Source organism: Pogona vitticeps, chromosome 4, assembly GCF_051106095.1.
Source record: "Pogona vitticeps strain Pit_001003342236 chromosome 4, PviZW2.1, whole genome shotgun sequence".
NCBI classification, from domain to species: domain Eukaryota; kingdom Metazoa; phylum Chordata; class Lepidosauria; order Squamata; family Agamidae; genus Pogona; species Pogona vitticeps.
Genome location: NC_135786.1, coordinates 190,470,014 through 190,493,631, shown reverse-complemented (window position 1 = coordinate 190,493,631; position 23,618 = coordinate 190,470,014). Strand labels below are relative to the sequence as shown.

General features: G+C 39.6%; 1 protein-coding gene across 2 annotated transcripts; it reads right to left on the bottom strand.

Moving 5' to 3' along the window:
* Positions 1–2,653: 2,653 nt before the first annotated feature.
* On the bottom strand, positions 2,654–20,189 carry RNF125 (ring finger protein 125). 2 transcript variants are annotated; one of them, XM_020790975.3, is made up of 6 exons: positions 19,826–20,189; positions 15,722–15,875; positions 14,655–14,749; positions 9,189–9,279; positions 6,594–6,701; positions 3,802–4,173 (listed from the first exon to the last, which is right to left on the bottom strand). In XM_020790975.3, the coding sequence occupies exons 1-6, from the start codon at positions 20,026–20,028 to the stop codon at positions 4,081–4,083; spliced, it is 744 nt and encodes a 247-aa protein (XP_020646634.3). In that variant the 5' UTR covers positions 20,029–20,189; the 3' UTR covers positions 3,802–4,080. The 2 variants fall into 2 exon arrangements, with proteins under 2 accessions (XP_072854990.1, XP_020646634.3); XM_072998889.2 differs by lacking the exon at positions 6,594–6,701 and having other exon boundaries at positions 2,654–4,173; positions 19,826–20,178.
* Positions 20,190–23,618: the final 3,429 nt, after the last annotated feature.

Sequence of the window (23,618 nt, the reverse complement as noted above, 5' to 3'; positions counted from 1 at the left end):
TATTATTATAGTTACATGCCTTAGTGGTTATAGAGCATGTAACTCTAATAATAATAATCTAACATTGTAGAGCTGGAAGGGACTCTTTGGATCAAATCCAGCCTCTCAAGGAGGCAGTGAAGAATTTAACTCCCAACCTCCAGCTCTACAGCCAGATATCTAAACCAGGGAGTTATCCAACCCTCTTTCACTTGGCTAAATATGGTATTCTAAAGATACAAAGAGTCAGACACGACTAAACAACAACAAAGATACCTAATGTGATATAGTGGATCAAGTGACCAACTAGGACTCTCTGGACCAAGGTTTGAATCCTAGCTTGGCCATGAAAGTTCACTGGAGGAGTAGAACTGATAAAGCTATTCTTAAAATATCTCAATTACCCTGAGAATCCTGTTAGGGTTGCTATAAGGCAGTTCTATCTTGACGGCATGTAACTAACCAAAAGTACTTAATAGACCCAATTGAGATCCTTCCGTTTGGTCCCATGTGGAGTTTCGACCATATTATTACACCTGATATTTTTGGTGGCACCTTATTGCATTCCAAACCTTTCATTCACACTTCAATATTGGAGCAAAAGGGATAAAGTGGAAACTTCTTCCCAAAATTCTGCTTCACCAATTTCATTGTTAAAGCCAAGATTCAATATTATAGAGTTGAACACTAGTAGAAAATTCCATTCCCTTTCTCACAGCATCCTTATCTAATGCCAAAATATGTCTCCATAGGGTGTTCCATCTCTCCAATGCAGGTCTTTAGGTTGTAGTGGATGCTACAAGGAAGGGGATTACCAATTATGTGAGGAGCAGTTGGATCCAGCTGAAGTACATCCTGGCATCTGTGTTTTGTCCTAATGCTTCCTGGGAGGCCTAGGCTTTTCTGGGAGGTATAATCTTACTCTCCATTAATCTTTATAGAGGCTACCTCCAATGAACTACAACTCCCACAAAGACCTATGCATCTCAAATAACATTAGGCAGCTTCCATTTTGTACAGGATGTAGGCGTGAGGCAGCCTGGAAGAGAAACTGTTTTAAAGACCGGTGTCTTTTCTGTGGCAGGAATCTCCCTGTGGAATTACGGGAGCTGGAGTCAAACAAACATGAATGACACACCCCTTGTGTGTTTCTGCACATATCAAATGCAACTGAAAGACTCTAATTCATGTTTGTCACCAAATCAGAAGAGGCGATAGAATTCCCAGCTCATGTATTCTATCTCTGCTAAAATGCTGTCCTCTAATTTGGAACAATATCCTACATTTTGAGTGGGAAAGTATTGTCTTCAAATAGCAAGCATGTCCTTAACAGCAATGTAATACTTTCCAATATTCTGGATGACCTAGAATCACTGCCATATGTGTATCATTGTGATGGTCACTTTTTATCCCCTCCTTCTAGGTAGAGTTAACCATATACCCACCTATCACTGGACTGGAAAACGGGAGTATTGTAGACTACCAATAGAAAGTATCCCATTCATGTAAGAATTATCCAAATTCAGCTCCCTTATAACAAGGATAATAATGTTCTACAAGCACCTTAGAGATATTATTGTAGGCATCCTTCAGTCTCGAGGGACTATGGTAATGTGCTCTGCATTGGAACAGCTCTAGTGTGGCAGTGAAGGCCAATTCAACAGTGACAATCCATTCCACACGAAAGTGACAATCTGTTCCACAATCTGTCCAGTCTGGCTCCTTGTTGTTGCTGGTTTCGGGACTGCCTCTTTGCTAGGCCTACCAAATAAGTCTCTCTTCAAATTGTGAGAGGCCATGCTACACCGCCTGCCTCCAGGCCGAACGCTCAGATGTCAAAATTTCCCATCTGTTGAGGTCCATTCCTAAGGCCTTCAGATCCCGCTTGCAGATATCCTTGTATTGCAGCTGTGGTCTCCCTCTGGGGCGCTTTCCCTGCACTAATTCTCCATACAGATCTTTTGGAATCTGACCATCAGTCATCCTCACGGTATACCCAAGCCAACGTAGACGCTGATGTTTCAGTAATGTATACATGCTAAAAATTCCAGCTTGTTCTAGGATTACTCTATTTGGAACTTTGTCCTGCCAGGTGATACCAAAAATGTGTCAGAGACAACGCATATGGAACGTGTTCAACTTCTTCTCCTGTCATGCACAAACGGTCCAGGACTCACTGCAGTACAGGATTGTGCTCAGGACACAGGTTCTATAGACCTCTTAGTGTGTTTGAAGGGCATGGGTATGGCATGTTTACCAAAAACCTTTTTTAATTTTTTAGACATGCCCTCCATGTAAGGAATGACCAAGAATGTCTCAGGCCTTAAGATACAATCTGTCTCCTACTTATCATGTTGCCTTTTCATCCATCCCCAGGAGGGTTATGGACACACACAAGAAAGATCACTGTTAACGATCGTCAACAACCAATGACAATGGGTGAAGGACTGCAGAAATGGGATTATCCCTCACCTCCCCCCAGTCTTTTGTCCTTCTAAAGAGCTTATCCAGACCAGAGGGAAGGGTAACCAACATGGAGGATGTATCAGGGATCTCCTATCAACTCTCCTCAGACTGAAGAAACAGCTTGGATCAGTAGCAAAATGTTTCAACCCAACAAGAAAGAAGTCCAGTTGCCAGAATATATTTTTACAAATGTTTCATGCCATTTCAATGGTTTATAAATGAATGCTTTAATTCTTACAAAACATATTTACATCAACTACATGACTGAAAAATGTTTTAAAATACTTAAAATAAGAAAATTGTATTAGTTTTACTCTTCTGCTATAAACATTTAAAACTATACCTCCTACATAAACAAAACAAATGGCACACTAGTTTGTGTGTGTAGACCAAATGAAACTGCAAGACCCTTATTCTCAACTATTGGAATCAGATATGAGGAAATATTTGAAATTTCCTTAGATTTTCTATCTTGGGCATTATTTTACTTGATTTTCCATATTAATATACAACTTATCTTCTACCTGTTATGAATGTAAACTAAATTATGAAGAATTCTATTGAAGTCAGCACGACTATACAGTGATTCGAATACTGTATAGTCTTAAGTTTCTTTTTTTCTTTCTGCATTTCAAGGTGCAACATTCAGAAGTAATAGTCTGCAGGCTGTTAAATGCATTGCTAGACATTTTCACAGTCTTAACTCTGGCCTGCTCTAGGAAATGCAGTCACATATGTTCTAATTGTGCTCATTTTTGAAAACTGTAGGTAAGGGCCATTAGTAGCACATTTTATGGAAGGAACAAGCAGTAACAATTTATATTCTGAACAATGACTTGGCCAAATTATTTTTCAAACTGGATCGATGAATATGGCAAAATAACAATATAAATAGGCAAGGCAAAATGCATTTTTAATTTTTATGGCTGAATTGAAGTTTCCTTAGAAAAAAGCATGCTTAATTTGAAAAACAAGTACTTTTCAGCCTTTAACGTTGTTGAAAGTTTGAGAGTGAATTAGAATGATATAATAGCCAGAATCTTACTAGTTATACCAGCATAATGCCATTGGTAAGAATTGCCACAAGGTAAGTCATCAGCATGGAAATTTCTTATTCTAAACCAGTCCCGTGATTTGGATGTCATACAAGAAGGGCTATATCAACTTCTTAATAAAAGGATTTCCCCTTGGTTGCATCCAAGTATCATTAAATATCATATAAACGCAGGGAAATTGATCAAGAAGGGCTTGACCACAAAAGTTTTCCATAAATGAAATCAATGAATGCTGGCAAAAATCAGCAATAATCTTTTAGGGCCATGTGTACTGAAAAATCCTTAATGCAGTGAGATCCTAATGGGAGAGAAAGAGCTCCAAAACTATGCTACTTGCTGCTTCTTTGGAAAGAGGTCTGTCACTTCTTATCATCCATGCCCATCATAAAAAGAATCCTTCAGCGTGTATGGCCATTCAGATTGTCTTCACATTACAGGAATATAAATGTTTACAAGACAACATATATTGTGTTGTTTGGAAGGCTGGATGGTCCTAAAGGAGTTCACAGTAGCAAATAACAACCAACATTTTAATTCACAATGCAATCCATTTGGCATTTCTTCAAATCCTTTTGATGGTTTATACAATATTGGAACTATTCACGTGCACATACTCTAAAAATGACCGGTCTAGAACTCTTTCAATGAGAACTTCTTCTACAATATTTATATCCTGAAAAAGAAGGAAAGACAGTTAGACATGGAACTAAAAATAAATCAATAAACCTACTAAGCAATAAAAATAGTTTTATTGAGGCAGCAGCGGTAAGTAAATTATTCAGTAATCATTCTTAGGTTAAAGGTAGTTGATACTTAATATCCAAATTTTGGTTTCCCTGCACATGAATTTACAAGAAAAAGGAAGCCATTTGGGATGCATTTCCTGATTACTATGAAGTATCTGTTTCTTTAAAAAGAAAAAGAAAAAAGGAGGGGGGCATGGAGATTTCATCCTTATAATTCTTTGCAGACTCTACTGCCCTTTACATGACAGCATGTTACTCTGACAGATTAAATATCATACATTAAAATGACAGTCACACTTTCATTCCAAATTTCCTCAACCATCAGAACAAATTCCACTAATGCAGAAGAAAAACAGTGTGATGCTAGTGGTGATCCTATTGTAGGACTATAGGTAACTTAAGTGTGGCTTATGCCATCTTAAAAGTTTCTGAATACTAAACTACAAGAAATTCAGTTTTCAGCTGGATATCCAATCAGTGCCTTACTAGGGTATTACCTGTAGGATAGAAAAAGTTACAGTAGAAATAGAGTCCATTCATGTAAGAAAACAAACATAAAAACCCAGACAATAATATATCAAAGCATTCATATGTATGATTCTTCCTTTTCTATTCAGCTATTATAATTAACACTAGCAATAATAGAAAAGACCAAGTGGGCCCTGGAAGAAAATATTACTTTGTGTGAATCAGGGTAGGGCTTTATACACAATGAGCTAGTTTGGTATAATTTGTTCCATTTCTATACTCCCCTTCCACTATCTTCCTCCTCTAATTATCTTGTTTCTCTCCTTTCACACCCATGCTTTCCCCTCCTCTTTGGGATTCAATAAAAAGGGATAAACATAGAAGGAACAGGGTATAGTCCTGCTCACCTGTCTCTAAAGAGTTACATTCTGGAGATGACAGTGTAATAAGGAACTCTACTTTTTCAGGATTTCCAGTTGCATGGCCAGCCTGGAAAAAAGGTTCAAGGCTACCATAATCCTTTCCTTGGGGACTTAATTTATCCCCTCTTTAATTACCTGACCAGGGCTTCAGTCTGTCAACATTCTGTGTTATTGAGTTAGCACTGGATTGTTTTATAGGATTCTCTTCACCATAAGCTTTTTGTAGCCTTATAAACTTCAGGGTACTTTAATCATCATCATCTTAAGAAATGCAGAGCTGGAAGGGACCTATGGATTATTCAGCTCCCGCCAAGGAGGCACAGTGGGAATTGAACTCCCAACCTCTGGCTCTGCAGCTAGAGACCTGAACCACTGAGCAATCCAGCAGTTCTAAGCTGCTAACTCAATATAACGAAGTACTGACTGGAGAAGTACGAAAAAAAACTTTTGGATACTGAAGAAAATAACCCAAAAGAGAAAGTAGCAGTATAGTGGTAAATTTAGAAGTTCAGGTGCCCATCATGACAGAGAGTCCACGCAGATAGTTGGATTGTTCTATATCAACTAATATGCAGGTATTTTCTAAAGGCAATGGCTCTTAATTGCCCAAGATTAAACTATTCCCAGATATTTTGCATTCCAACAGAGACAGCCTGCTTCAATATACAGTTGCTGGGAGCATCCATTTTTCTCTCAGCTCCTGTAAGGATTGTAGTTAAGTTTCAAGGGAACCACAAAGCCTGAGAGGAGTGGTAGATGATGTCATAGTCCGTGCTGATCAGAAAGTCCTAGGGGCTTTGACTTTGTGAGCTTTCTTTTAGGTCAGGGGTCTCCAAACTGCGGTCTGCAGGCCACATCCGGCCCACTTTGCCATTTTATTCAGTCCATTCCCTTCAGCCCATGTGCTCAGGCAGTATGCATGCAGGAAGGCGAGTGTGTGTGCGTGCGGTCATGCATATGCACACACATTCCTGTTCCTTCGGCTCTCAAAACTGTTGAGAATATCTGGTGTGGCCCTCACAGTCAAAATTTTGAAGACCCCTGTTTTAGGTTATTGTCATCTGCATCAAAAATGTTATTGGTACGACTTCTGCCATAGCACAGAAGAGGCAAATGCACTAGATACCCTATTAATCACTGATTTTCTTTTGCAATATACTATCTGGTAGGTTGCTACAACTCTAACCCTTCTACTTATATTTTGGTATAAATTCACTTGTGTTTGCCATAAATATTTGTTGCAACGCTCCCTGTTTGCCTGCCCCACTTTAGACAGACATACTTGGTGACCTAAGATCTATATTGCTATACTGTATATCACTTTATTCACTAATATGCTGAGAAACATGCTGCAGTGATTTCTAGAATATACTCATCCAGAGGGATTATACTCATACTGCAGACCAGCACAAAAGACTGGAGCGGCTATGGGAAAAATAACTGTACAATTTACTCACTATATAGTCTTCATAATAGAATGTATGTCTGAGCTGAAGGTGCCTTATAAAATTCCTGCTGTAATAACTTGGACCATCGCCAGGGAGGAAACGACATATTGGACAGTACTGTAAATAGTTCAAAGGGGGAAAATATAAATGAGCTAAATTAGGACAGATTTTCACCATAAAGATGTAGCAAATGAAATCATTATTATCACTAACGAGGAAGAAATGTGAAATATCTGGGGGAAGTACAACTGAAGGACTTTATCTGAGTAAGCTGAATGTATTAGTAATCACAAACATTTTCTGATTAACAGTAAAGTTGACTTATATCAAGTTTAAATGCTCAGTTTTATTTTATAAACCAGTGGAACCAATTACCTCGAGAGATGGTGAGTGCTCCAACACTGGAGGCATTCAAGAGAAACTTAGACAATCACCTAGAAGATATCCTTGGATTTACAGTCATGCATCAAGCAGGGGGTTGGACTTGATGGCCTTATAGGCCCCTTCTGACTTCACTATTCTATGATCCTATGAATGCCCTGTATATTTGTGCCACACACATGCACTTCTTTTTGCATGAATGAGGTAGTGCTATGGAATCTCTTTTTACTAGAATGCCCTCCCCATTACTATCTTTTTCATGGTCACAGCATGTTACAGTAAAAAAAATCTACAAAAGTACAGATAAGCAATGTGCACAAAGAACACCCAGTTGTGCCAATTATCTATTTCAAGGCAGGGAATTCCAATGCAGGCCCAGAGCAACTCATTCAAGAACGGTTGCCATTACATTTGTGTGTGCAAACTGGCACCCATCAAACAGGCCCTTTGTGCACACACAAATCTCAGGACAGTGGCAATGTTTATATAGGAGTGCAGGACGGAGGGGTAACAATGCATTCATTCTCCTGAAAAGAGTTTCAGACTCTTTCCCCCATATATGTAGCAATAATGATCTCAGGTCTCTTGAGTGTGACTGTCTAAACAAAAGAAAGGTATTACCATATCCTACAGAGGTTTGGTCAGTGCAAAAAACATATTTGGGCATGTGTGTGAAATGTGGGGTTAGGCACTGAAATCCAAAACAGCTTATCAAAGACTGAGCAGGCTTAGTGGCCTCACAATATTGATTGACTGTTGGGGAAGAGAGGAGGAGTTTGGTGGGAAGAAGAATGGAACGGATAGTGGGATTCTGAACTGGTTTAGTCCACACTGCATCATTTTGTGTAAAATCACATTTTACAGTCACCATTTTGTATAAAATCACATTTTACACTCTTCCATGTGTAAACATAGAATTTACACACACAAGCAAGCATTGCTTACATTACTGGCAGCTCTCCCGCAGGAATAAAACAAGTAATCTTTGTTCTAGGGTCATCCTGACATATGCTAATTTATATAATACATGAAGATTTTGTCCATACTGTTCAACAACAAAAAGATATTGAAACAGCATTTGCTTCTGAAATTACCAAGCTACACATTCAGCAATGTAGCCCATTTAGAGCTGGAATATTTTAAATTGCAGGTCAGGAAAATGTAGATTTGAAAACATGTGTTAAAAGTCCCATCTGTCGATGGGCAGTATAATTTTGAGTATTATTTGTTTCTGGCATCTGTATCCTATCTTTCCCCCAGTTTGCATGGAACCACAGCTCAGCTCAGCTCAGCTCTTCTATTCTCTACTTCACCCTTACAGCATCCCTGTGAGGCAGGTTAAGGTGAGGAAATGACCAGGAAGGCTCAAGATATGCAGAGATATCTTTCCACGCAATATGGACAAGCAAGCAAGCACACAGAACTACCTAGAAATAGCCTGAGTCACTTGAATGAAAAATATGAGTACTCCCCTAGTGGTGACATTCACACTTTTATAGCTTGCAAACCATACAATGCAAGCCATACAAATATCTTAGCAAACAAAATACGGCTCATGTAGATGAAAAAGCTGGACAGGATTTGTAGGTTTCTTTGGTACATAAAGACTATAAAGCCCTCATTCTTTTTATGTCTCCAGTTCAAAGGCATAGCTTTCTAAGATAAAAGGCTGCTGAGATCACTCTTCAAATCAGCTGCCATGGTTAAAAATAGTATATTGGAAGTATAATGGTAGAATATAACATGCATATTCCAGTTTAGACCACTTTACAAGTACTAGTGTAAAGTGTATGGAAGGACCGCCTACTTCCATATGAACCTACCTGGCAGTTAAGATCTAGCCGGGGGCCCTTTTGAAAGAGCCGTCCCTCAAGGAGATAAGAGGGATGGCTTGTAGGCAAAGGGTCTTTTCGGCAGCTGCCCCCAGGCTATGGAACACCTTCCCAATTGGGATTGAGATTCGTCTGGTGCCAACACTGATGACATTTCAGCACCATGTCAAAACCTTCCTGTTCCAGAAGGCTTTTAATTGAAATAATACCAACTGTGGGTCTTGATGACAATTTTTTTTAATTGTTGTAAGCCGCCCAGAAACCTTTGGGTAGTGTGGGTGGCATACAAGTTAAATAAATAAATAAATAAATAGTGATGTAAGTTTATTACAAGTGATGAACTCACTAAACAATATGTATATAGACATAGATTTAAATATAAGATATTTACCACTGCTCTCCTCTCTGATCTGTGATAAGTGAGAAAGTGGTCCAGGAGATCAGTTTCATCCAATTCATACTGGCAGAAAGGGCAAGGAAATCTGTAAACAACAGAAACATATTCAAACATGTTAGTTGTATTTTTCTGTATTCTTTATGCAATACATTATCCACCTAACACCTACAACAGACCATCAATGTACAATAGCTTGCTTTATGGCTCCCCTGTTACAACCACTCCGAATTATTCAATGATCCCCCTTTAAAGCTGAGTTGAACAACCTCTATGACTAGCACACTGACATCAGGAAAGGTGACACCAGAAGAATGCAGAGGGGATCGACACAATGTAGTGAGAGAGAAGGGTATAAGACAGTATCAGACACATGAGGGAAGAAGACAGCCAAGAGGAATGGAGGGAGCAGGCAAGACAGCTCAAGACGGATGAAAGAGAGAAGGTGGTTTAGGGGGTCAGAAAGAACAAGCAAGACAATGGAGGATGAAGGTGGAGAGGAGGATGAAAACGAGGCTTGAGAAGTGTCCAGGAATTAAATCCTGATTTTAATATTGACTCCAATAGGAAAATAGGATTTTACATATGATGGCTTACTTTACAACCATCAGTGGAAATCCAGTTAAGTATTAAGTGTGATAGTCTACTCTCTGTTGGTTGGTGAGCCAGTATGCTGCCGATAAATCTGTGGCTTTTCTTATGATAGTAGCAAGAATGTGGGCATGAAAAATAAGCATGTAAGATGGTTGACTCTTACATACACAAATGCTTTGAGCTCCTCTACAAAGCTTTTGTTTATACAGCTTCTTTAGAGCTGGATGATAAAGAAGATAGTCAACAGAATTAGACTGAGATGCCAATTATATCCCATGACTATTCGGACAGTGCTATAAGGACTGGTAAACTTCTTCTGAGTAATGTCTTCTCTTCTGAGTACTTTATACACAGAAAACTCTAAGATAGTTGCCATAATTCAGAATTAGCTAGACATTTAATTATTATAATGTCCTGTACAACATCCAGAGCTCAGAGACCTTCTCATCTTCCAGTGTGGCAGATGCCATCATTAGGTAGCAAGGCTTTTCTGCCTTTTACATAGATCAATATTCATGGCAGTGTTCAAAGACCAAGGATCTGACCTCAGGCCATGCTTACACAAAGGACCTTTAAAAAACTAATTTCAAGGTGAAACTGCTGAACAAGAGTTCATGGAGAGATTCAAGAGGGCTTTAGTTTATCTCCTCCGGCTTGAATAAAGACAAAAGGTTTTTTTAAGATCACACTACATATGTCAGTCAGCTCCTCAGCTCCTTAGCCTAAAAATGTCCCAGTAAACATTTCTTAATGGCCATTACTAAGATTTTGTTGTCTAGTCATCAAGTTGTGTCTGACTCTTCCTGACCCCATGAACCAGAGCACACCAGGCCCTCCTGTCTTCTGCTGCCTCCTGGAGTTGGGTCAAATTCATGTTGGTAGCTTCAGTGACACTGTCCAACCATCTCATCCTCTGTCGTCCCCTTCTCCTCCTGCCTTCACACTTTCCTAACATTAGCATATTTTCCAGGGAGTCTTCTCCTCTTCTCATGAGATGGCCAAAGTATTGGAGCCTCAGCTTCAGGATCTGTCCTTCCAGTGAGCACTCAGGGTTGATTTCCTTTAGAATGGATAGCATCAATTCTTTGGCGGTCAGCCTTCTTTATGGTCCAGCTCCCACTTTCATACATCACTATTGGAAAAACCATAGCTCTGAGAATACAGATCTTTGTCAGCAAAGAGATGTCTCTACTTTTTCAGATGCTGTTGAGGTTTGTCATCACTTTCCTCCCAAGAAGCAGGCGTCTTTTAATTTCGTGGCTGCTGTCACCATCTGCAGTGATCATAGAGCCCAAGAAAATAAAATCTGTCACTGCCTCCATATCTTCTTCTATTTGCCACGAGGTAATGGGACCAGTGCCCATGATCTTAGTTTTTTTATGCTGAGCTTCAGACCATTTTTTGCACTCTCCTCTTTCACTCTCATTAAGAGGTTCTTTAATTCCTCCTCACTTTCTTCCATCAGAGTGGTATCATCTGCATATCGGAGGTTGTTGATATTTCTTCCAGCAATCTGAATTCCGGTTTGGTGTTCATCCAGTCCTGCCTTTTCCATGATGTATTCTGCATGTAAGTTAAATAAGCAGGGAGACAATATACAGCCTTGTCATATTCCTTTCCCAATTTTGAACCAATCAAGTTGTTCCATATCCAGTTCTAACTGCTTCCTGTCCCACATACAGATTTCTCAGGAGATAGATAAAGTAGTCAGGCACTCCCATTTCTTTTAAGAACTTGCCATAGTTTGCTGCGGTCCGCATAGTCAAAGGCTTTTGCATAGTCAATGAAGCAGAAGCACATGTTTTTCTGGAACTCTCTGGCTTTATCCATAATCCAGCACATGTTAGCAGTTTGTCTCTAGTTCCTCTGTCCCTTCAAAATCCAGCTTGTGCTTCTGGGAGTTCTCGGTCCACATACTGCTGAAGCCTAGCTTGGAGGATTTTGAGCATAACCTTGCTAGTGTGTGAAATGAGTGCAATTGTACAGTAGTTAGAGCATTCTTTGGCACTGCCATTCTTTGGGATTGGGATGTAGACTGATCTTTTTCAATCCTCTGGTCACTGCTGAGTTTTCCAAACTTGCTGGCATATTGAGTGTAGCACCTTAACAGCATCATCTCTTAGGATTTTAAATAGTTCAACTGGAATGCCATCACCTCCACCGGTCTTATTGTTAGCCATGCTTTCTAAGGCCCACTTCACTCTCCAGGTTGTCTGGCTCAAGGTCAGCAACCACACTATCTGGGTTCTCTGGGACATCCAAATCTTTCTGGTATAATCCCTCTCTGTATTCTTACCACCTCTTCTTGATGTCTTCTGGTTCTGTGAAGTCCCTCCCATTTTTATCCTTTATCATATCCATCGTTGCACAAAATGTTCCTTTAATAGCTCCAATTGTCTTTAACAAATCTCTGGTTTTTCCCTTTCTATTATTTTCCTCTATTTCTTTGCACTGTTCATTTAAGAAGACCCTTTTGTCTCTCCTTGCTATTCTTTGAAAAATCTGCATTCCATTTTCTGTAACTTTCCCTGTCTCCCTTCCATTTTGTTTCCCTTCTCTTCTCTGCTATTTGTACGGTCTCGTTGGACAGCCACTTTGCTTTCTTGCATTTCCTTTTCTTTGGAATGGTTTTTGATGCTGCCTCCTGTACAACGTTACGGGCCTCCATCCATAGTTCTTCAGGCACTCTGTCCACCAAATCGATTCCTTGAATCTGTTCTTCACTTCCACTGTGTATTCGTAAGGGATTTGGTTTAGATTATACCTGACTAGCCCAATGGTTTTTCATACTTTCTTCAGTTTAAGCTTGAATTTTGCTATAAGAAGCTGACGATCAGAGCCACAATCAGCTCCATGTCTTGTTTTTGCTGACTGTATAGAGCTTCTCTATCTCTGGCTGCAGAGAATATAATCAATCTGATTTCAGTATTGCCCATTTGGTGATGTCCATGTGTAGAATCACCTCTTATGTTGTTGGAAAAGAGTGTTTGTGATGACCAGCTTGTTCTTTTGACAAAACTCTATTAGCCTTTGTCCTGCCTCAGTATCGGTGGTTGGTGCGTAAACGTAGATTACTGTGATGTTGAAAGCTCTGCCTTGGATTCATATTGAAATCATTCTATCATTTTTGAGACTGTATCCCAGTACAGCTTGTCCCACTCTTTTGTTGACTATCAGGGCTACTCCATTGCTTCTACGGGATTCTTGCCCATAACAGAAGATATGGTAATAGTTTGAATCGAAATCAGCCATTCCTGTCCATTTTTGTTCACTGACACCCAGGATGTCAATGTTTATTCTTGCCATCTCCTGTTTGACCACATCCAGCTTCCCAAGGTTCATAGATCTTACATTCCAGGTTCCTATGCCATATTTTTCTTTGCAGAATCGGACTTTCCTTTTACTTCCAGGTGTGTCTGCAGCTGACCATCCTTTCGGCTTTGGCCCAACCACTCCATTAGCTCTGGAGCTACTAGTACATGTCCTCCACACTTCCTCAGTAGCATGTTGGACGCCTTCTGACTGGAGGGGCTCATCTTCCAGAGTTGTATCTTTTTGCCTTTTGTTTCTGTCCATGGAGTTTTCTTGGCAAAGATACTGAAGTCGCTTCCCAGTACCTCCTCCAGGTGTATCGCGTTTAATCAGAATTCTCCACTATGACCTGCCAGTCTTGGGTGTCCCTGCATGGCATAGCCCATAGCTTCTCTGAATTACTCAAACCTCTTCGCCACAACAATGCAGCAATCCATGAAGGGGATCACTAAGATAGCAATCACCACTGTACATTTTAATTCCCACTGATTGCTCTGTTTACAGTCCCTCAGGCAAAATACATATACAGTGGTACCTCGACTTACGAATGCTCCTACTGACAAACATTTCAATGTACGAATAGCTCTGGCCACAAAATTTTGCTTCTTGCAAACGGAGCTTTGAGGTACGAACCAAAAAAGGCAGTGGAAAAGGGCAGGAAATTCAAACCGTTGGTGGCGAAGAAGCTGCTTCTTTGTAGCTCTTTCGCCCCCAACGGTTAGGAAAAGGAAGGCTCAGCTTCCAGGGCTTCTACCGCCGGCAGCGGGAGGTGAGCCGCTGGACCATCTCGACCATGCTCAGCCTCCCGGAGCCCGGCCCAGGCCCCACCACTGCTACCCGGCCTGAGTTCCACCACCACTGCCCAGCCCGGGCCTCCACCACCCAAAATGTTTTGGGTGGCTTTTGCAGGGTGGGATTGCGCTGGTGGAGTTATGTTTATTTTTGGATAATTTTTGTTTTTTGCAACCCCAGGGGCTTGCAGTGTTTAATTTTTTTTATTTTTGAAATGCTGGAACGGATTAATCCTGTTCCCATGCATTTCAATGGGAAATGGTGCTTCGACTTACGAGCATTTCCAGTTACAAACATCTTCTGGGACTGATTAAGTTCGTAAGTCGTGGCACCACTGTATAATAATAATCTTCCAAATGAGGCAATGTTCCATGAATCTAATGATGGGGCTGCAGTCCATAAAAGCTTATGTAAATAAAAATTTAAGGAATTTAAGGTGCCACACTTTTTGAGATGACCTTGAAAATACTACAGTCTTGCCTTTGTGCTCTCTCTTATGTTCTGGGTGCAACTTCGGATTCTTTTTCACCCCATGTATGGACCCAAAAGAGGTGGGGCAAGTTGTTTTTCATAGCTGATATACCACAGTACTGTATATTAAAAATGAATGCATCAGTGCAGAATAGACAGGGATGGGCAAGGTGAGAGATTTTAGTTTTTAAAAAATCCCACCACAGATCCATCATGGGCTGCTTCCTTATCTATTTTACTTGGCAATACATACTAAGGAAATGCATTTTATTAGTTTTATCAAGAATATTTTACCTTGTTTCTGGGTATGTGACCTCTTGTAAGGGTCCATATTTCTCTGTATATTTGTCACAAGTCCTCAAATGAGATCTCATTTCACTAAGGCATACCTAAATCATATAAAGAAATCTTAGTCATTCATTCTTGCTGCAGTCCTATAAACAGTGGTCTACAAGTTCCACTGAATTTGTGTGGCTAATGTATGAAATGGTATGCTATACGATTACATTAGTTGGCCAGAATACTACTAGTGCTCACATAAAGTTTGCATAGCTTGTCATGTCTCATTGTCATGCCTCATTGTCAACAAGGAGACCTAGGGAACCTTGAAATCTGAGGGAGGAGGATAGAAAGCTTTCCATAAAATTAAATACTGCTGTCATGAGATGATGGTGTCATTCTACTTGCATAGCATAAAGATACTCAAGAGGATTTCAGCCATTGGTTTGTTTAGTCCTTCAAATATTAAAGTTGATTATCTTAGCCATAAGAACAAAAATCCAAAATCTAACTAAGTTTAATAACTCTGTTGGTCCAACCAAAAGGACATACACTTAAATGATTCACAGTACAACCCTATGTGTACTGACAAGTAAACCTGCTTGAGCTCAGTGTATTTACTCTCAGGTACACAGTTGAGCACTATAGCCTGTAAGTACTTCTTTACATTTTTATTTGAAATCATTTAAGACACTTGAAAGTTTCCCTTTGGTTAGACCATCCCTATTACATGAAAAGAACTATAGTGAGACCTATTTCTAAGTGAAGTATTTAGAATTTGGGTATTGCAAAATTGTAGGCTCATTCTTAACAGTACCTCAATCCCAACAGTAATTATTTATTAACATGATTAAGTAAGACATTCAAAATGTTAAAATTCAATATATTACTTTAACAGTTAAAGAAAAAAGTGTGGTTCCTGGTTTCATGAAGGTATAAGATGCAAATGAAATACAGGATCATGTATTTTTACATTGGGCATAATGTGTCCAGAAAATTTAGACAACAGGACTTAGTTGCAGGGGCACATTACATCTATTTTTAAAGCTCTATAAGATGCCAGATTGTGGAATTTTTTTTACCTGTGTTTCACATTCTGTACAGTTTTGGTATATATTTTTCATCATGTTGGCAACATCAGTTGCAGGAATACCTTCAGAAGGAAGAAAAGCCCGACAATAAGGACACGTCCATGTGTTATTCCTTAAACTTGTTGCAATACAAGAGTGGCAAAACCTGTCAGAGATTTTAAAAAAAAAGTAATAAACACTGTGTTTTCCTACAAAACTCAAATTCAAAGACTGCAATTTCAAAATGTACCATGATTATGATTACCAGCAGACATGACCTTTTAGGAAATTGCTTCTTACTGGAGTTAATAATTGATTCCTAGTTGCCTGTCAATCAGATTGTTTACTTGATCACCCTAAGCCACTGGACTATTGATAACACGAGGTCACAGAAGATAGTGTGTTCTCTTGCAGAGCTCTCTCATATAGCTGTAGTTACTCATTAGTGGCAAAGTATCTACCTAATAGTGGCTACAAACTCTTCTCTCTATATAGGAGAAATGAGAACATAAGATACAATCCAAGCACAGTATTATACTTTTACATCCAGCTGAATTTACTGAGGAAGCCTTAGGATTTTGTTTCATTCTCCTAAAATCAATGGAGCACACAAGTGTTTGCTACCAGTTAGATTGTATCCATAGCTCTTTGGTTACGCGTAACTGTCCAAAAGTGAAAGATTTTGCTATATTAACCCAACTCCCACGAAAAGCACCCACTGACAAGAATCAATTGATTGTGTGTAGAATGCTATGATCCTTAGCCAGTCTGAAAGAAAATTCAGCACCATTGTGCTGTTTTATGTCCAGAGCCTATTAGATATAAGACATTCAGATAAATAAAATTCTAGAGCAGACAGTGGGAACTAGAGCACATCTTGTTTCCCAAGTTATCTCATATTACAGAATGAAACCAGTTCTTATAGATATCACTGCAATCAGACATAATAATGCATATAAACGTGCACAAATCAGAATTCTCTAATAATATGCCTGAGTAATGGTAGACTGGCAAAATAGTGGGTACACAGATTTGGAGATAATTCATGGAGTATGATTAAAGCTTTTATCAATGCTGCGTCTAAGGGTACAACTACACTGAAAAGCTGAATCAGAACAATTTGATTTACAGCCTGTGTTACATTTGGAACTGCAATCATGCTCATACAGGGACTGTAGATTTATTTTGGAGTTCACCCATATTGGATGTAATGCAAATCATATTCCAACCCACAGCCCCCCCTTTTCTTTTCTTCCTCTGGTCCCACCTCTGAAGATCCTTTTATGGTTCACTATGAAACCACTTTCTCATTTAAAGCATCAAACTACATTACTCAAAAACTTTTATATAGAAAAATAACATGAAAAGTTACTTAACAGTCTTAAGAGTACAGAACATCAGAAGTGTGAACAGTAATTTTGCAAAATACATCTAATTTATATGCCAGAATGATTCCCTTTTCATCTGTTACTCTTTACTTTCAAGTAATACATGCATGATTTATCTGATCACTGTTCACATACTGTGTCGTTTTAAACTACAGTGGACCCTCGACTTACAGACGGCTCGACTTACAGACTTTTCGAGTTACAGACTTCTCTGGCTGCAAAATTTAGATTCGACTTGCAGCCAGAGAATCGACTTAAGAGACCAGAAAAAAACCAAAATGGAATAAAAATAGAATAAAAACCACTGGTTATGGGATTAATCGGTTTTTAGTGCATTGTAGGTCAATGGAGATTCGACTTACAGACTTTTCGACTTGCAGCCACCATTCCAACACGGATTAATTCCTTAAGTAGAGGGTCCACTGTATTGGCATGATATACAGTGACCAGAGTTGAGGCAAGTCCTGCATGTGTTACTTGAAAGCATGGGAACAGAGTAACTGATGGGTAAGTGATTTTAATGACACTTTCAGACCTGTCAATTAAGTAATTAACAGCACAAAAGCTTTTCCTTCACAACACAAGGGCCTTCCCACATGATCTGACAAGCACTCAATCCCCACATTAAAACCATGCTGCCTTGCTCTTGCATATCCCCCTGCAGGCCACAACATTATGCCCCAACTTTACCTATCACCAAAACATTACCTATAGACATGCCCCACTCTTACATAAACGTACAGTATCACAATTCACCACATGGAGAAAAGCCTGTTTGAATCATTCCAGCTTGAAAAATTTGGAGCTCCCAGCAGCAGAGAGAAAAGTCTAATACATTAATACACAATTTTTAGAAAATAATAAGAAATGGCTTGGGTTGCTATCAACCAACATTTCCTAAGGAATGCATTTGTAAATTATTTGTACACACATAGCTATATTTTAACATTAATGCTAGCACTATAAACTCCCAAACTAGATGTTATTTTATACTGCTATTGTTTTATGAATCTGTTGTGAAAGTGCTGTTAGCTGACCAGAGTAGACTTCGGTCTAGATGAGCAGGATATAAATAAAATAAATATTTTTGAATTTGAATGCTGGATTTCAATATTCCACCAATATTCTTCCAATATTGAAGATTCAACAATTCTAATACAGTGAATAGGCCAAAACATTGCAGGAAGCTGCTAATCATTTAATTCCTGTGCCTTCCCTTTACTGTGCAAAGGAGTATCCATATTTCATACAGCTCTATCCATACAATGCCTCACCACAAATATTTTCAGAGGTCTTGACTCCCCATCTTGAATTATGGTCCATCTATGGCTGTATTTTGTTTGCCCACATTTTAAAAAAAGGAAAATCAGAAACACTTTGTAATTTTAATGAGTAAGAACCATTTTGGCACATTGGCGCTAAAAAGATCTGTGTCTGTCTTTACATAATGAGGAATAAATTAACTTCAGTGAATACAGGATCTTTAGATTTTTGGAGTACAGTTTGGAATACTGTTGTTTTCATTTAACTTTCACATACAAAATAAGGGGTGTTCCCCCCATCTCATGTAATTAAAATGTGCATATTTCTACCAAAAACTAAGAATACTTCCCTCGTTTCAAAATGTAAACAAATTATCAGGCAGATACTGTACCTAATTAATATGTAAATACACACCAAGGCATGAAGAATAATAAATCCTATGCTTATTGATTAAAAAATACATGGGAAGTGTTTTCATTTGTGGTAAATTAAAACAAGCCTACATTATTGACAAGACCACAAAATTGGAATTAATACATAGTATTTCCATGTTACTTTTAAGATGTAAAAGCACACCATACATTGTCCTGGTGTAATTCTTACTATAAGTCATTAAAGTAGACACATTCACACACACTCACACACACAGACACACACACATTAATTTTTACTAGGAAAGTGCAGATAAAAACTAGAGACTCATAAACATAACAAGTATTAGCATATTAATACAAATAGCTTGAAACCACACATCCCTCTTTTCTTACTCAGATATAGAAAGGTTTGTTCCATACTACCATATTAAAGAGAAAAAAAATTAAAAGCAATGCAAACTTAAGGAAGGCTCATCTTTAGTCCTGTCGTTCAAATTGAACTGACCAAATTCTGTTTCCAGACGCATAAGCTTCAAGTTAAATTGCTCCTGTTTGCTCTTTTACCCAGTTTTACCCACTCGGAGTATCTTTGGTGCAGACAAAAAGTTAATGGTTTCGGATTTCAATTTCATACTTTCGTGGCCAGCTGCTTATGGTTTTCTAGAATTGTAGTTCAAAAAAACAATTTTTCCATCTCGTTTCCGCATTCATAACAAAAAGTCACGAACTGAGAATCCCAAACTGGAATCAATTCCTTTCCTTCAAATAACGGAACAATAAATCCGGATTTTGATTGGTCCAGATCTAGAGCAAAATGCCTCTCTAGCGCACCTCGTGTGAAACACAATCAAAACAAAGTTCTAACAAAAGAAAAGCCAACATACGATCCTATGAATATTTACTTGGAGATTAACTCCCCGTGATCCGTGCGGTTTACTTCCAGTGAGCTTGCAAAGAACTGCTAACCCCAACGAGGAAGAAAACAAAACCAAATTCAACAGCATTTGAAAAATAATAAAACACACAAAAAATGTGTAGGGCAGAATTCGCTTCCCGCCCCGAACCTCCACGGAAAGCCGAGCCGCACTTACACGTGGCCGCACCGCGTCCTCATCGGCTGGTGGAGGACCTCCAAGCAGATGGAGCAGTCAAAGGAAGGGACCTGCGGTGGCTGCCGCGGGTTCGCTTCTCCGGCGCGCCCGAACTGCGGAGCCATCTGAATGCTGTCTCGGTGGCCCCCGGGCCCCGGCGCCGTCGCCCCGTCCCGGCCGTCGCTGCTTAACACGGACCCCATCGTCCCCAAAGAGGGGCGCCGTGCAGACCGGAGCCTTGTGGACGTGCACGGTGCTCCCCCCCCCCAAACGCAGGATGCCTGCTCTCGCTCTGCTCTTCTCGGGCACGATGCAACCCCGGAGACCACGTTCGGACTGGCAGTCCCGGGGGTGGGAAGAGACCCCACCGAAGTATTTGATTGGTCGTGGGGGGGGGGCGGGCGGAGGGCCCGCCCAAGCCAGCGCGGTGAAAGCCGACACGCTCAGTGGCACCAAGAGTGGGGCGAGGGGAGTGGGGGAAGCGGCTGAGCGCGCCTGCCAGCCCGCCCGCCTCGGGCCCTCGTTTACTGACTGCTGTGATTGTTTTCTTTCTTTGACCGTGATGAACAGCGCAGAGCTTAACGCCTGCTTACTCAGAAGGAATTCCTATTGTGTGTAACCGAGAGCTCGAAACTTGCCCACGGGTCTTGTGCTGGCCTACTAAAGGCATTGTCCTAACCTGGATTTTGGAATTGTCCTCGATGGCCCAGCACAGCTTCTGCAAGCTGTATGCCTTTCCCTGGGAGTTGCAGTGTTAGTCCCAGACAGTCAAAACAACAGTCCTGTGGCACCTTAAAGACAAACTCTAGGATCCTGTTGAATGCCAGCTGAGCAGAAGATCTTGCCTGCATGTTGGTAGTACAGGATTTTGTGGTGCAGTTCTGTGATGCTTATGCGTGCAGGACTTCCTGATTAGTAGAACCTGAACAGGATAGTGGCCTCACTCATACATTATAATAGGAGCTCTGTACCACCTTTCCATCCTGAACATTGCAAATCCTTGTCTGATTTTAGAAGCTAACCAGAGGCACTGTAATCTTTGTGTCAACAAGGGTTCAAGAAACAATTGCTGACAAAAATGACACAGAGCATTCTGAGGTGCCATTCTGTCTTGTTCCCAGCAGCCTGTGACAACAGGGAAGGCTAGTAATCCACTAGGGGATTTCCTCAGATCATTTTCTTGTAGGTATAAAACAATCATGCTACTTCTCCCACCCACACCCACCTCCCAGGGGTTGGCCTTTCTGCAAAAACGTGGATCAGTTTTATTTTTAATTTGAAACTTTAAGGCCACTTACCTAGTCTTTTGCTTTAAAAAAACAACAAGGAGATCATCAGGAAGAAAAATGTCAAAAAATATTCTGGTCAAAGAAGAAAAGCATACAGAAGGCACTGTATCAATTTGCTTCGCCAAACCTCCTGAAGCTGAAGTCAACATGTGTTGCTACAGAGCAAGTTCATCCAAAATTTCTGGGAATGCAGGTGTAATCTTTAATTTATATATTGTTTAATGTAAATAATCAGTGTCCCTCGACCTCAGTCCTTGTGGTACTATTAATAGATAAAAGATTTAAACTAAAATTACTTAGGGATCACATGTGACAAACATATTGTTAGCAAAGAAGGAAGCCTTGACCACTGTAATTTTTAGAAGTCTTAATGACAAATTCATATTGTATCCAAAGGCTGACATCTGCCCATTAAATAGGCTGGGTCACTAGGGATTTATTTGTTTGTTTTGCTTCCAGGTTTTGTTTCTTTTCCGTTTCCATTACGCCAACCTGCTCTTCAAAACAGGATATTAAGAATGTTTAAATTTAAGGCAATTGAAATATAAAAATGAACCTTTTTCTTTTTCATTTAAGAACAGAAGATCAAAAAGCTATCATACCAGTTCGGGGGAAAAATTATGAACACAGACATAAATACGTACTCTTTTAAATTCAACTGGGTCACTGTAGCCCTCTGGGTAGTGCAGGAGTGTGACTCCGGCTGATGGGACACTCTTGCAACATCTGGAGCACCGCCATTGCCTTCTTCTGTTTTTGCTAGAAAATGGTTATAAAGTTACAAAGTTTGATTAGTGTCTCTTAGTGTAAATCAGCAGCCTTGTTATCCTTAATTGCTGTATTTGTCAAGTCATCTTCCTGAATGCTGGGGCTATTTAAAGTTGTTATTCTCCACCCTTAAGTTTTGTTTTTCAGCCTACTGAATCCAAATCAGTTTGCAACCATGTAATGCACTGTAACAACTGTTAATATAACAATAACAATGAATATAACAAAGACAGTGTGTCCCCCATGGGGAGAGTCCTAAGAAAACCAAATTTTTGGAAGTTTAGAGATTCTGGTTAAGAAAGGGCAGAGATTCAGCAATTAACATTTCCCTTCTGAAATGCTGTTTTCTCATTTATTTTAAAATATTTTTGCTGGTGGCTATTTTTAGATATTAGAAGCTCCCCCACCATTATAACATTCACAAAATTCCCCCCAGGTCAAAAGAGAACTCCAGAGAGCTTCATAACATGCAAAGCTTTCAATTAAATTAAAAATCACCACTGCAGGATGGATAAGTTATCCTACTTTCATGGCATAAAGATTCAGTGATTTTGGCAGCCATTTGGGATTTTTCCGTTTCTGTTTCCTCGCTATCATAGTGTCATAGAAGGCTGTTCTATTCACCAAATAATGTGTCATTCAGTGTTCTTTAATGAATACGTTTGGTTTTATAACGTGGTTATAAGACAATGTTATTTCCCAAAAAATTATTCATAGCTGGCTGCCATTTTGTAATGTTATACTTTTCACATACCGTAAATGTTACTTCTTGCCCTCAAAATTTCATCCAGAGTCATTAAATAGTGTGGTTCTAAGAGCAAGCATACACTCTTGAGGAAGTGTCCTCTGTCCAGAATCCTGCTAAGAAAATATGGATTGGAAAGACAGCTATGTTAGTGGTCTCCCTCTCTAGCGGGATGTCCTTTATGCAGCTGGTTGCATACTGATTGGAAAATTAGATGTTCAACCAGTCACATGACCAGTCTCATGGATAGCCTACCAAGAGAGCAGAAACCAAGAATCACTTGCATCATTGTCCTTACATGTACAGTTTTTCCATCATGATTCTGCTCTGTCATGTATTGCAGGAGTACAGAGAGACTCAGTAGGTCCCAAATAGAAGAAACACAACTGCACAAATCCCTGTCAGAAAGGCACTTGAAATGTCACTGTGACTACACACATTACACATACACACTGTTGTGTGCTGTCAAGTTGCATATGACTTATGGCAAGCTAACAGGGCTTTCAGGGTATATAAAATATTAAACACATGGTTTTATTATTGCCATCTCCAGTGAGTTTCCATGGCCAAGCAGGAATCTGAACCTTGGTTTTCTGAGTCCTAGTTCATCTCTCTATTCACTGCACCACATTGGTTCTCAAACATGTACAGTACACAGATTTTTAAAAAAATATTAAAAGGTTAAAAAAAGAGAGACTAGTCACATAAAGTATGACATTGTTTCATGACCTTGGATCAGTGTCAATTTCTGCCCATGTTTGTTTGTCATCTGAGATAAAAACCTGAATAAATGAATTGTGGTCCACAGAAATGCATGCCAAAATTCGTGCTATTCTTATTCTGCCACAGGATTGTATTATTTTAAACTACCTGTATATTTAAGTTGCAATTTTCTGACGAAACCACTTTAGATGCCCTCTTGTGGTGAATGTAGTGATCTTTCTGTCACAGAGATCAACTACAGTATACAGTATTTAAGATTTTCTAGCAG